General features: G+C 37.5%; 1 protein-coding gene across 4 annotated transcripts in view; it reads left to right on the top strand.

Annotated features, from left to right (window-relative positions):
• ADK (adenosine kinase) overlaps window positions 1-13172 on the top strand; it is a 498350-nt gene that overhangs the window by 11892 nt on the left and 473286 nt on the right. The window contains exon 1 of one of the 4 annotated variants that reach the window (XM_077778631.1): window positions 11478-11577. The exons of 2 other annotated variants lie outside the window; for them this stretch is intronic. In XM_077778631.1, coding sequence (XP_077634757.1) covers window positions 11564-11577 — 14 coding nt within the window. In that variant the 5' untranslated portion in view covers window positions 11478-11563. Of the gene's footprint in view, window positions 1-11477; window positions 11578-11977; window positions 12019-13172 lie in introns of those variants that run through there. One more of the 4 variants, XM_077778633.1, reaches the window with a different exon arrangement.

Here is a 13172-nt window from a genome sequence, read left to right as displayed (position 1 = left end):
GAACTCCAGAACCATGAGATCATTTCAGCTGAAATTAAGAGTCTAATGGAGCCACTCAGGTGCCCCCATAGTAACATTATTTAATTAAGTAGTATTCAGAGTTTAGTATTAAAAATAGCATTTTTAAAAAAAGAGAGGAAAAGATGTCTTTTTTGGGAGATGTGGGGAGTATAGGTTCTTCTCTACATGGAGGTTTGACTTCTTTGTGTCTTTCCCTGTGCTTGAATGTTGTAAGGGTGCTGTATAGAGAAATATATACATTTCTAGACTTAAACTCACAGATCTTTAGAATTGGGAGATGTATTAAGTTATCTTGGCCTCGCCTACTCCATTAGGCAGCAATCCCTTCTTTAGCACTCCTCCTCCCCTATTTGTGTACCATTCCTCCCCTAGGTTCAGCACAAATAAGGGAAGAGGAGTACATTTTTCCACTAATGGAAATACACCACACACACACACACACACACACACACACACACACACACACACACACACACACACACACACACAAGACCTTTGACTTATGTGAAGCTTGAATAAACTACGTTCCTGAGAAGATTTAATATCTGGTAGCTATCAAGTCCAATCCAGAGCTCTTTAAATGATTTGTTGGCCTAGATGTTGCATCTTTACACTCATAAAACAGGTCTGTATACTCATAAGCAAGCTCTCTAGCCATCGCCTTTGAAAAATTTTTCCAAAGATTTCTGGGAAGTGCTGGTGGGAGTGGGGGTATAAATCCACACCCTGGTGGGTGGGACCTCACACAGCTGAGGATTTCTGCAAATTGCGGAATTGGGGTGTGAAAACAATCACACATTTCAGCCAAGATGTGCCTCTGAAATTATAATTTACAATTTCATGTGATTTTTAGAAACTCTTTGAACATGTTTTAGAACCTTTAGACTGTTAGTGCCTGTTGAGGTACTTAAAATCAGTCTAATATTTACATTGTAGAGTTGAGAGAATTGAAGCCCAGAGAGGTTAAGTGGTATCAGTCAGGTAACACAGCTAGTTTACTTAAAGCAGTTAAGTATTTGAGTTGAGATTTGATCCCAAGTCATATAACTGGCCATTGTATTTATCCTCCGGAACAAAAAATGAAGTGTCTGGTTTTTTTTTGTGTGTTTTTTTTTTTTTTTTGGAAGTTTGTTTGTTTTGAGAGAAAATAACGTGTTTAAGGATTATATCATGTGCTTTCACTTACCCTTTATTACTGGCCCTTACAGGAAGTCCACCAGGCCAACTGCCTTCAACTGAGGAAATAGAACTACAGAGTTAAGACTCCCTAATTAGTGAGCTCTCAGTTCATATTCAGAACATACAACTCACATTTCCTGCTGCTTATATTACATTTATGAAGACACAAATTGAGAACTTGTCGAAGTGAATTCTGTGTGTCCTAGATAAGCACACTATTTAAAGAAGTTCAGTGGCACTGTGTTTAGTAATCGTTTAGTAATCTTTAGATTTTTGTCTTTCAAGTTCTCTTATTAACAAAACATATGTAGCCCTTCCCTCACCCTCAAGAATAAATACTACTGTATTCCCTTATGGAATATACTTCAGTTGGTTAACTCATTGAACTTGACTTTTTTTAAAATTTTTTATTTTTAAATTCTTTTTAGCATTTATTCAGTTTTGAGAGACAGAGAATGAGTGGAGAAGGGGCAGAGAGAGAGGCAGACATAGAATCTGAAACAGGCTCTGAGCCATCAGCACAGAGCCTGATGTGGGGCTCGCACCCACAAACTGTGAGATCATGACCTGAGCTGAAGTTGGATGCTTAACTGACTGAGCCACCCAGGCGCCCCTGAGCTTGACTTTTGAGCAGAGTTCTAATTAAAAAGCCTTGAGCGAATGAATTTTGCTTGTGTTTAAGAATTAAACTGTTCCAGTTAAGAGAACAATTTCTAGTAAGTTTTAATTTACTTTGGAGATTTTGGACTTTGCCCTGATATTAATAATTTGAATCTTATGTCTTAAGTGTTATTAATTATAATAACATGAAGTAACTTATTGTTTAGAAAGTTTAATATATGCCCAAAGTTACACAGTTAGTGAGTGGCAGAAATAGAATTCAAACCTGAATATGTCTTATTAAAGATTTTTAATAATTAGCTGTAATATTCAGATATATAAACAACAATAGGAATCAACAGTGACTTGTATGATTAAAAAAATTAAGCACACCCTTTGTTTCAAAAAGTATTTCTGTATTATGAATGAAGCAATTACTAGTAATCATCTGAAAAGCCATTAATCATTTAATACTATTAGTAGTTTAAAATCCTGTGAAAATGTTCTACCAGATCTGAGATGGCAATGATGAGAATTCTTTTTTATTAAAAATGACCTACAGTCATAATTAGCGTTGGACCTCATACAAACAATTATAATGAGGGGCAACCTTTTGATAGAAATGATGAAATGTTCAGTTAGCCTACTTTTAAGAATAAGACTACAACATTTCATTAAATTCAAATGATATTTAAAAACTTCTATTTCATAATGCTTGGTAATCAGGAAAAGGAAGTGGGGGAGGTAAATATAGCTCTGTGAACAGGAAGGGGGGGTGGGTAAAAGAAAGTTATAAAAAAGTAAAAGGCTCAATTCCTCTTAGCTGTTTCTGATTTCTATATAATCTCCATCTTCAGACACCTCATCTTTTCAGCTTTTCCCTCAGCCCTGAGCTGTGTGAGTTTGTGAGAAACTTGTTAGGAACTGGGTCCTAGTAATGTTTTTGTCTAGCTTTGTATATGTACCTGTGAAGTGAGTAGCATAGTAGATTAAAATGCTTTTCAAACAACATCATGAATCAATTTAGTTGTAGCACAACTGGTATTTTATAAAAGGAGAATAGAATAGAAAGTATCAGTGCATTGAATATTTATGGGAAGTGTTAAGTATTGCTTTGTGAAACATTGTTCAGTTAGGTTTAAGTATAGTATATACTAGGTTGCAATACAAAATATATTTTTCACAGTGAGTTTGGTTTTCTATCCCAAAATTTAGTGGCTTAAAATAACAGCCATTTTATGAGTTCATGCTTTTGTGGGTCGGGAATTCAGACGTGGTTTGACTGGTTGATTCTTCTGCTCCATGTGGTATTGACAAGGCTTCACTTGGAGGTATTTAGCTGACCACAGGTCTGGTCTGTGGTGTTCAGTTTGTTCTTACTCACATGCTTGATGCTTCTTACTCACATGGCTTAACCCTGCTTCTCATCTTCTCTGTGTAGTTTGTGAGCCTCTCCATGTGGTTTCTTCAGCCTCTTAGGTGGGCTTCTTACCTGGCAGTTCAGGGCTCTAAGAGACCATGACAGGAGCAGGTAGTCCTCTTAAGGCTAGTCTGGAATCTGTTATAGCATTACTTCATATATCCTATTGGGTCAAAAGAGTCGTAAGGTAGCCCAAATTCAAGGGGAGGAGGCATAGATTTTTGTCTCTAAGAAATTGAGGCCATTTTAAATCTGCCATAATTATGGTAAAATAATTTTGAAAAACATGACTGAATTATATTCCCAAGCTTTTAGTTCTGTTATTGCCCTTTGAAAGATAATTACTTTTAATAGTCTTCCCCTCCTCATTGGAAAATATTTTAAGTCTATTTTTGGTTTCAAAGTTTAGAATTTATGTATATTATTTTTCCATGAATACTGATTATTTTAGGTGTTTGAAGAAATGATTTAAGGTTCAATTATTTCTGTGAAGTCTCAAGTTTGTTACCTAATACTACCTAAAATGTCTATTTGGCATGCAAAAGGAACTGCCTTCTTACAATGTCTGATGATTACATTTGGATTTAATAACTTCCTTCACATAGAGGCAGTCTGAGGTTGTTATGTTTTTCTCAAAACCAAAATGAGTGAGAAATCTGCTTCTGTCCCCCACCCCCATCCTACCCTTCAGTAAAGAAAACAAAAACGTTGAATAAAAGAAAATGTTAGAGAGGTGCCTGGGTGGCTCAGTAAATTAAGTGTCTGACTGATTTCAGCTTGGGTCATGATCTCTCCTTTAGTGAGTTTGAGCCCTGTGTTGGGCTCTGTGCTGACAGCTCAGAGCCTGGAGCCTGCTTTGGATTCTGTGTCTCTCTCTCTTTCTCTACCACTCTGTCTCTGTCTCTCAAAAATAAGTAAACATTAAAAAAAAAAAAAAGAAAATGTTCATCTTATTTTATGTCTACCACTGTTATTTGTCGTCTGTATTATTATAATAGGCTTCTAATTTGGTTTTTCTGCTTTCATGTTCATCCTGTAGTCCATTCTTTACACAATAACTGAAGGTGATTTTTGAAAACAAAGTCAGAACATGTTATTCATCTATTTAAAACTTAATTACTCTTCCTGTAGTCCATTTTCTACACAATAACCAAGGGTTGTTGAAAACAACCTCAGGTCGGGGCGCCTGGGTGGTTTAGTCGGTTAAGCGTCCGACTTTCGCTTAGGTCGTGATCTCGCGGTTCATGGGTTCGAGCCCTGTGTCGGGCTCTGTGCTGGCTGCAGCTCGGAGCCTGGAGCCTATTTCAGAGTCCGTGTCTCCCTCTCTCTCTGACCCTCCCCTGCTCACGCTGTCTCTCTCTCTCTCCTAGAAATAAATAAAAATATTAAAAAAAAAAAAAAAAGAAAACCTCAGGTCATGTTATTCGTCTATTTAAATCTTAATTATAGTGGTTTCCTGTCATTCTTATAACAAAATCAAAACTTCTTAGGGTTACAAAAGCTAAGATGATCTGCTTTTTGCTCTGACCACAAACATTTCTTCTCTCCCTTGCCTTTTTTCATATTGGTCTACGCCTTCTTCCAACTGGCTTTGTCTTGTTATTCAGTTCTCTCCTGCTGGAAGCTTTCCCTGACCATCCAAAGGAGCCTTTCTGTACATTGATCTGCTGGTTTTAATTCTCTGCATAGCACTTATGATCATTTGATGTTCTTACTTGTTTGATTATTCATCCATATCCCCTCACTGGAATGTTAGGATAGTTCATGTTCTCGATTGTAGGTGAATCTCTAGTGTCTTGAGCAGTTGAGTAGGTACTCAGTAGATAGTTGTTGAGTTAATGAGTGAATAGTTCCAAAGCACTTGGCTAGCTCAGTCGGTAGAGCTTGGGACTCTTGGTCTCAGGGTTGTGAGTTAGAGCCCCAGATAGGAAATAGAGATTACTTAAAAATAAAATTTTTTTAATTAAAAAAAGTTTATATATTTTTGAGAGAGAGAGACACACACACACACGGAGTGTGAGTAGGAGAGGGGCAAAGAGGGAGACATAGAATCTGAAGCATACTCCAGGCTCAGACTCCAGGCTCTGATCAGTCAGCACAGAGCCTGACGTGGGGCTCCAACTCATGAACCACAAGATCATGACCTGAGCTGAAGTGGGATGCTTAACCAGCTGAGCCACCCAAGTGCCCCCAAAATAAAATATTTTTTTAAAAAAGCTTTTTTTGTAAGTACCATAGACCAAATCTTGTAGTGAAATAAAAATGAGAACAATCTGTTGTTGTTGTTGGTTTTTTTTTTTTTTGAGAGAGCTAGAGCACGAACAGGGGAGGGGCAGAGTAAGAGAAATAGAGAGAGAGAGAGAGAGAGAGAGAGAGAGAGAAAATCTCAAGCAGGTTCCATGCTCAGCCCAGAGCTGGACAGACAGACTTGGAGCTCTCACAACCCTGAGATCATGACCTGAGCTGAAACCAAGAGTTAGTCACTTAATCTCCTGAGCTACCCAGGTGCCCGAGACAAATCTATTCTGTAGAAAGTATACTTTATAAGATTCTAACAGTACTTTGGGAAGAGTTGTTCTTAATTTTGTGATGTGTTTCATACATCTTTATGTTAAAATGCCCTTTCTTTAATGAAATGGTATTGATATTCAGTTATATAATTTAAAAATGTGTTCTTATCAGCATAAATTATTGGGTAGCACTGTTAGATTGGAAGTTTTTTTTGAGTTTCAGAGATTTGTAGTTCACTGGAAATAAAGCAGCACTGTGTAGGTGTTCCTGGGAGGGAGATTTGCTAAGAATTCTTACTAAATAAAGTTCAATCAATCAAATGTTATTCTTCAAATTCTCCTGGGAAATAAATCATCAGGTTCCATTTAAAGATGTTAAAGTGAAATGTGACATGATCTACAGATAATCATTAAAAGAAAATAAAAATAGTAGACCTTTTATATATAATGTCTTTTGGGGAAAAGAGTTAATACATTTAGCAGTGTTTGTGGGAATAATCTTGTCCTTAACAAAAGCTAACTAAAATTGCATTAAATTGATCAACTCTTTAAAAAACAACCGTAGTTGTATTGAGACACAAGTGAACATTTTTTCTTTTGTTGGCCAATAAGAACTGAAAGGGACAACTTCCCTTGTGTTTCAGATAAGAAAACTGATGGTTGAAGGTTATACCGTTTTTTGTTAGGTCCAGGATTAGAATTCCCACCTCATTTTCCCCAGGCTCCTGAAATTTATGCTATAGCATACTGCTAATTTTTAGGAGACAAGTCTTAAGAAATTTCACTTTCTGAAGTAGGATATACTTTATACTTTGTTTTAGAAGTATTATTTTATTAGCATTTTAATTTATATTAAATGAGGAGATGTATTTTTAAGTAATATTCAGGGAAGGCATTCCATATTCAGTGTTGTGATAGCTGGCCTCATAAGGGCTATGCAGAGCTCTAAAAGTGGTATTTATGCTTTTAACTTTTGTCAAGTTAAGATTTAAAATTAAGAAAATCATAAGGACATTTTTGTTATTCCTGTTTTAAATAATAAAAATGAGAGTAATGCTAGTTCCTCTAAAAATAAGGGTAGTTGTGATGTGTTGTGATTTAAAAAATACATTTTAGAAAACAAAGAATGAGTTGTGAATTTTTAAACCATTTCAGAAAGATAATTAAAATTTAACAATAATTACAAAAATGTACTTTAATAAAACCAATATATAATAGAAAGCTTATAAGCCAGATCAGAATGAAAAAGAAAGTAAAGATTACACATAATCCCACTCTCCAGAGAAACCCATAATGAGATAGATGTTGGTATATTTCTTTCCAATCTTTTCTTTGCATAATGGCATGATTTTTTTTAACATGGTCAAGATCATACTTTACATTCTTTTTCTTATTTTGCTTTTTCAGAAATTTAATATATCATGAGTATTTTCGTAGGCTTAAAAAGCCTATGAGGGGTGCCTCAGTGGCTCATTCGGTTTTGTCTGACTCCTGATTTCAGCTCAGGACACGATCTCCATGGTTCATGAGTTCCAGTCCCATGTCAGGCTTTGTGCTCACAGCTTGGAGCCTGCTTGGTATTCTCTCCCTTTCTCTCTGCCCTCCTTTGCTTAAGGGTGTACACACATACTCTCTCTCTCTGTCTCTCAAAATAAATTTTTAAAAGTGCCTGTGAAAACATTTTGCAATAGCTCCATAACACTCTACTGTAATTTATTTAACCATTACCCAATTTTTGGTTATTTAGAATATCATAAATTTTTTCTATTAATGCTGAAATGAATAACTGGGTATACACATATTTGTTCACATTCTTCTATTTTATTTATGATTGCCTCAAAAAGGAATTGATGACACATACTGCCAAAATGCTTTCTAGAAATGTACTAATTTATACTCCCACTAGCAATGTATGAAAGTGCTTGTTTTATTGCACCCTTAACAACAAACTGGTTGTGTTTGAAGATAACTTTGCTATTATTTTGAGGTTTGAAGCATTTTTTGAAAAAATTTTGTAGGGTGGGTCTACATACTGTATTTGTTTATGCTGCTTGGAGACACTTAGCTATTTGGGGGTAGTTATCTATTTGCTTTTACAGTGGTTGACTAACCACATGGTTAAATAAAATATTGACTTACCTATCTTTCCAAAAGCAAACTGTTCTGACCCACTTATCTTGATGCAACTATTTATTTATTGATGCAGCTATTTAAATTGTAAGGTTAGTGAAGGTTAGAAATTTCAGTTGGCCACTTCTTTCCTAAAGTGAAAAGAATACAGTTGAAATAAGTTACTTAAAAAATTGATTAGGGCCACCTGGGTGGCTTAGTCAGTTAAGTATCCGACTCTTGATCTCTTCTAGGGTCTGTATCTCAGGGTGGTGAGTTCAAGCCCTGCACTGGGCTCAGTGCAGGGCTTGACGCCTACTTAAAAAAAAATTGATCAAAGAAGTTTAAATAATAGTTACTCAGTAGCTGTGTGTGAGGTGGGGGTAGGGGGATGGGGGAGAGATGGGAAAGGCTGGGTGGAAGAGAGGGTAGGGAAAGATTAGAAAAAGATTGAAAGGCCTACGAGAGAAATAAAGAGAACTTCTGCTTTTGCCTGGAAACACTTGTTTTTACTTTTGTCCCTACCTTATTGACTCTGAAAGAACAATCACACAGGAGCCCTGTTTGCTGAAGTAACATTTTTATGTCTATACCTGCTGAAACGAACTGGTACCTAAATACGTTTTAAAAGAAACTTTTTGAAAGTTGCATAGACTGATTATGAGTAAAAAACATTTAAATTTTTGATTGTTAGATGAAGAGGATGTGATGTAGCTTTACTCTGATTAAAGATTTGAATATTGCAGACCCTTATCTTTCCTTAATGGTACAGAATTTAGTACATTTGTTAAAAAATAAAATTTCAAGTCTAGAAATTTAAGAAAATTAATATTTAAAAAAACTTTATTGTTAAAAGTCAAAAGTGGGATTTGCTGAGTATTTTAGGCATGAGGAAAAGTGCATTTTATTTTTCATAGAGTTAAGTTCATATTAGCTTTTATGTCATTAACCAATGTGATTATAACAAAGGAGTACTTAACCATGTGCCAAGGACTCTAATAGATGAATTAAGTTTTAATTTTCACAATGCCCTGAAAAACATGTAGTGGGTAAACTGAGGGACAGGTAGGTTAAGAACCAGTCCAGCGTCATGCAGCTAGTAGGGAGTCAAGCAGGGGTTCCAAACTTTGTCTGTCTTGCTACCTTTACAACCTTTGTACTTAACATGGCCCAAATACCAAAACCATTTGATGAAATGTGAATGCATAAAGAGCTGGCAAAATCTTGGCTACAAGACCTATTGAGTCAAACCTTTTTTAAAAAATTTTTAAATGTTTTATTTATTTTTGAGAGAGAGAGAGACTGCGTGAGCAGGGGACGGACATAGAGAGAAGGAGACACAGAATCTGAAGACGGGCTCCAGGCTCTGAGCTAGCTGTTACCATAGAGCCTGACGCAGGGCTTGAACTCACAAGCCGTGAGATTATGATCTGAGCTGAAGTCAGACGCTTAACCGACTCAGCCACCCAGGCACTCCCAAATTCTTTATTTTATTACACATCAAGTGATGTGTATGCATATTAAAGTAGCACTATACTACATCGTATATAAAAATTACATTGAGGTTTTGAAATCCTTTTTAAGGATTATTGTTGGTTTTGATTTGACTTTAGTTCATGTGGGCTATCAACATTTTCCACTTTAAATTGCTATTCTGTTGCCTCTTTGATTCAGATCTTGTTTAATCCAGAGGAACAACTGATTTGTTCTGTTTGTGGACATTTGGTCAAAGTCTGAATCTGCCAAGCATAATTCTGGTTTTAAAAGCCTTTGGTCCTGGACTAAACACACCAGATTTATAGTCCATGGGTTCATTCTGGATAGGCATTTCCCAAATTAAAGAGAACAATGCCTTAAAAAAGCATTTTTGAATAAAACTTGAAGTCTTTTGAAATATTTGATATTTTAGATGGTTAGCAAGGAACCACAGATCTGAATAAACTGGTCTGATTTCATTTTGTGAACATAAAAAATTATTCTGTCAGAGGGGCAATGATAGGTAAGAAAAGAAGGAAATCTGACTTAGTAGAACAGCAATGTCCAGTAGAAATATAATGCAAGATGCATATAATTTGAAGTTTTCTAGCTGCCACATTAAAAATGCAAAAAAGAAACAGTTGGTATTAATCTTAACATATTGTATTTAACCCAGTAAAGCAAAATATTATTGTAACATGTAATCAGTATAAATATTATTACTGAAATATTTAATATATTTTTTTGTACTAAGTCTTGAAAAATTTGGTATGTATTTTGTATTTACAGTGTCTCAATTTGGGTGCTAAATTTTCAACAGCTAAAAAGTGAAATGTAGTCCAATGAAAACAAAATGTGTTTAATGGAAAATATTTTACATTGCTTTGGTTTTAAAATTTAAACTAATTAAACTTAAATAAAATAAAAAATTCATTTCTTTCTGTCACATTGGGCACATTTCAGTATCACATGTTGTTGGACTGTGTTTCTCATGTAACTGATTTCTGATTTCAGTTAGACCTATGGCCTTGATCACATCCTATATGGTTAGTAAGTGAATGCCATTGGAGGCTGTAGTGAGTTGATAAAAATGTAACTTCACAGAGAATGAAGAGGGAATAAAGAAAAGCTATTTAGGTCATAAAGCCTGTGTTGATTTTACTTCCCTCCGATCCTTATAGCAGTTGAAATTTACCTGTCTTTTATTAGTGGTTCAGAATCAGTTTCTTAACCCTTTAGCCCCACTAAATTGCAAGGTTAAGGGCCCGGGAGTCAGAGTCCTTACAATTTCGCCCCCGCCTCCGTGGCATTAGTTGTTTGCTTCAGAATTCTGCATACTTTTCAGAAAATTGTGGTAATCTGACAGTTAAGTGTGGCAAGCAGTATAGTAGGAATAGGCTAATTTGGCCCAGAGGCTTTAAAACTTTGTATATCTACTGGATTACCCTGCGACTTGCTAAAAATACCAGTATCTGGACCCCACCCTTCTAGATTCCGATGCACAAAGTTTAAAGTGGGTCCCGGACACTTCCGTATTAACTAAGCCGTTCTAAGTGTTTCTAAGGCCCGAGAACGTTTGGGGACCGCTGGACTCAGCACCTGATTCTTAAAGGATGCGAGTTCGAATTTAACACATCATGCTGCTGTTGCCACACATTCGAGTTGCCACGTATTCGATTTTCCCCGGGTTTAGGTTTCCCAGGAGGTTGGGCTTAGGTTTCCCAGGAGGTTGCTGCTTTTTTTCTGCAGATGGGTTTTCCAGGCTGTTAAACCCCATCCCCGAAGATTGCCCTGACAGCGTCCCTGTCCCAAGTCCCGTTAAAGGACCTGAGCTTGCAGAGGTAGACCGTGGCCATGTGACTGACAAGCTGGTTGCCAGTTGGGGCGGCCATTTTTGAGGCGGGCGCCTAACCTCATGCCCCATAAACCGGGTATAGGGGGAACGCTGTTACCAAAACTCAAAATGGCTACCGCGCCCGCTAGCCACACGGCTAGCCAGCGGGCCAGGGAGCTGGCACGAGACCACGCGGGTGGCTTGCCTTGGCCGGAGGCGCNAGGTCCAGCTTTTGGGAGCAAAGTATCTTTTTTAGGACTCAATTGGATTGATTTCCATGGATACATTTCATGTAAGTTGGGCATAAAAAAAAGACATATCGAGTTGCCGTGGTACCTGCTGCTGCAGCCGCTGCCCGTGCAGACGCAGAGCATCAAACGCGAGCGCTGGTGCGTGGGGCTGGAAGGTGAAGCCATGACGTCCGTCAGGTAATGAGAGAGGGCGGCAGCCTAAAGTGCTCGGCTGCTGGTCATTAGCCTCCCGACTGCCGAGAACTGTTGCCTCTTCTCTTGTGTGGTCTGGAGCCTCCCCGTGGCACGGGTCTCCCTCACGCTGGAGCTTCTCTCTGCACTTTTCGTTTGGTCATTTCTGCTCTCAGAAGTTTTTGGGTCTCTTGACACATGGCGGAGCCCTGTAAGTAGCCGCACCGCTGAGGTGACCCTCTTCCAGATGCCGGGGTCTGAAGCTTGCTTGTGTGTGTAGGATTTCTCATGAAAAAAAAGGTAGCTAACCTTCCTCCCCAGGGGTGACCCAGCGCCTGAGGAAGTGTGACGTGCACCGCGTGTAACTATGCCTGCAAGTCATGCGTTCTGACAACTTCGCTGGTGGCCATGGGTGGACCTGTATATTTTGGCCCTTCTTTGATGCAGGTAGATTGCCCCTAAGTTGTGAAATTTGTGTCCTTAAGATGTTTGCTTATGACTGGACTTAGTACTCTGGTCCCCCGGGTACCATCTGTTTACCTACTTTTTTCTGAAAATCACAAGTGAAATGACTTTTGTGAGATAGTAGGTTTATATCGAGAGCGGTGAACAGAAGGTTAACCCCCAATCGCTCTTCCGAAGTTGTGACGGTTTCTTTCTGTTTGTCTTTTCTTCTTTTCTTCCTTTCTTTCTTCTTATTCTTTTTTGTTTTGTTTCTTTTGTTTTTGTTTTTGTTAATGGTGACGGATTAATGGGCCACTCCACTTTCTGTAGGTAGCATTGACTGAATGTTTAACTATGTTAATGTGACTACTTTTAAAATGAGATAAATTGCCTTATTTACCCAGTGTTCTGAACTGCCTCTTTTAAAGTAGACCTTGGCATTCGTTGTCCCAGAGAAAGGGAGGCCCTAACACAAATGTGAAGAGAATAAAATAAATTAACTTTTGGTCTTTGAGCTTCCGGCAGACTAAGCCCTGGTGATTTAAAGGTTTCTCAGTAGTGAGTTTGAACTACACAGTATTTAAGAGATGACTTGAGAACCTACTTCAGGTAAGATAAGGTAAGATGCAACTGTGCTGAACTGGAATACAGTTTTTTTAATTGTATAATTTTATACCAACATGGACAAAGAGTACTTACCTCATTATGCAGAAGAGGAAATTCAGGTGCTAAAACTTGGAGACCCACATGGAAAGGTTTCACTGTAGGTTATATTGGTACACAAGAATCTAGCTTTTAATGCTAACAGTATTTTAAGATGTATTAACATTATGCTGTCAAAACAAGTTAATCCCCCATCACCCCATTCCCACTTCGCTGCTACTTAGGAGTGTGGGTCAAATACTTTCTATGTTAAGTATAGAAAAGTTCTTATGTGGACTAAATTTTAATTCACCATTGTCTTCTGGCTACTCTCAGTGGAGACACACAAATCTAAAGCTTCTGTTGGCAAGTGACAACAGGATGCATGTTTTAATGTAGAGGTTGAATGGTTGTGTTCACAAGACTGAATTAAAGGTTGACATCAGCCTTACTTGACTTACGGAAGGATTGATAACTGCTAATAGTTAAAATTATGCTTGTTTCTTCAGATGTTA

This window comes from Crocuta crocuta, unplaced genomic scaffold, assembly GCF_008692635.1.
Source record: "Crocuta crocuta isolate KB4526 unplaced genomic scaffold, BGI_CrCroc_1.0 scaffold167, whole genome shotgun sequence".
Classification (NCBI taxonomy): Eukaryota; Metazoa; Chordata; class Mammalia; order Carnivora; family Hyaenidae; genus Crocuta; species Crocuta crocuta.
The sequence above is the reverse complement of the archived record's forward strand: the minus strand, read 5'-3'. Positions and strand labels throughout refer to the sequence as shown.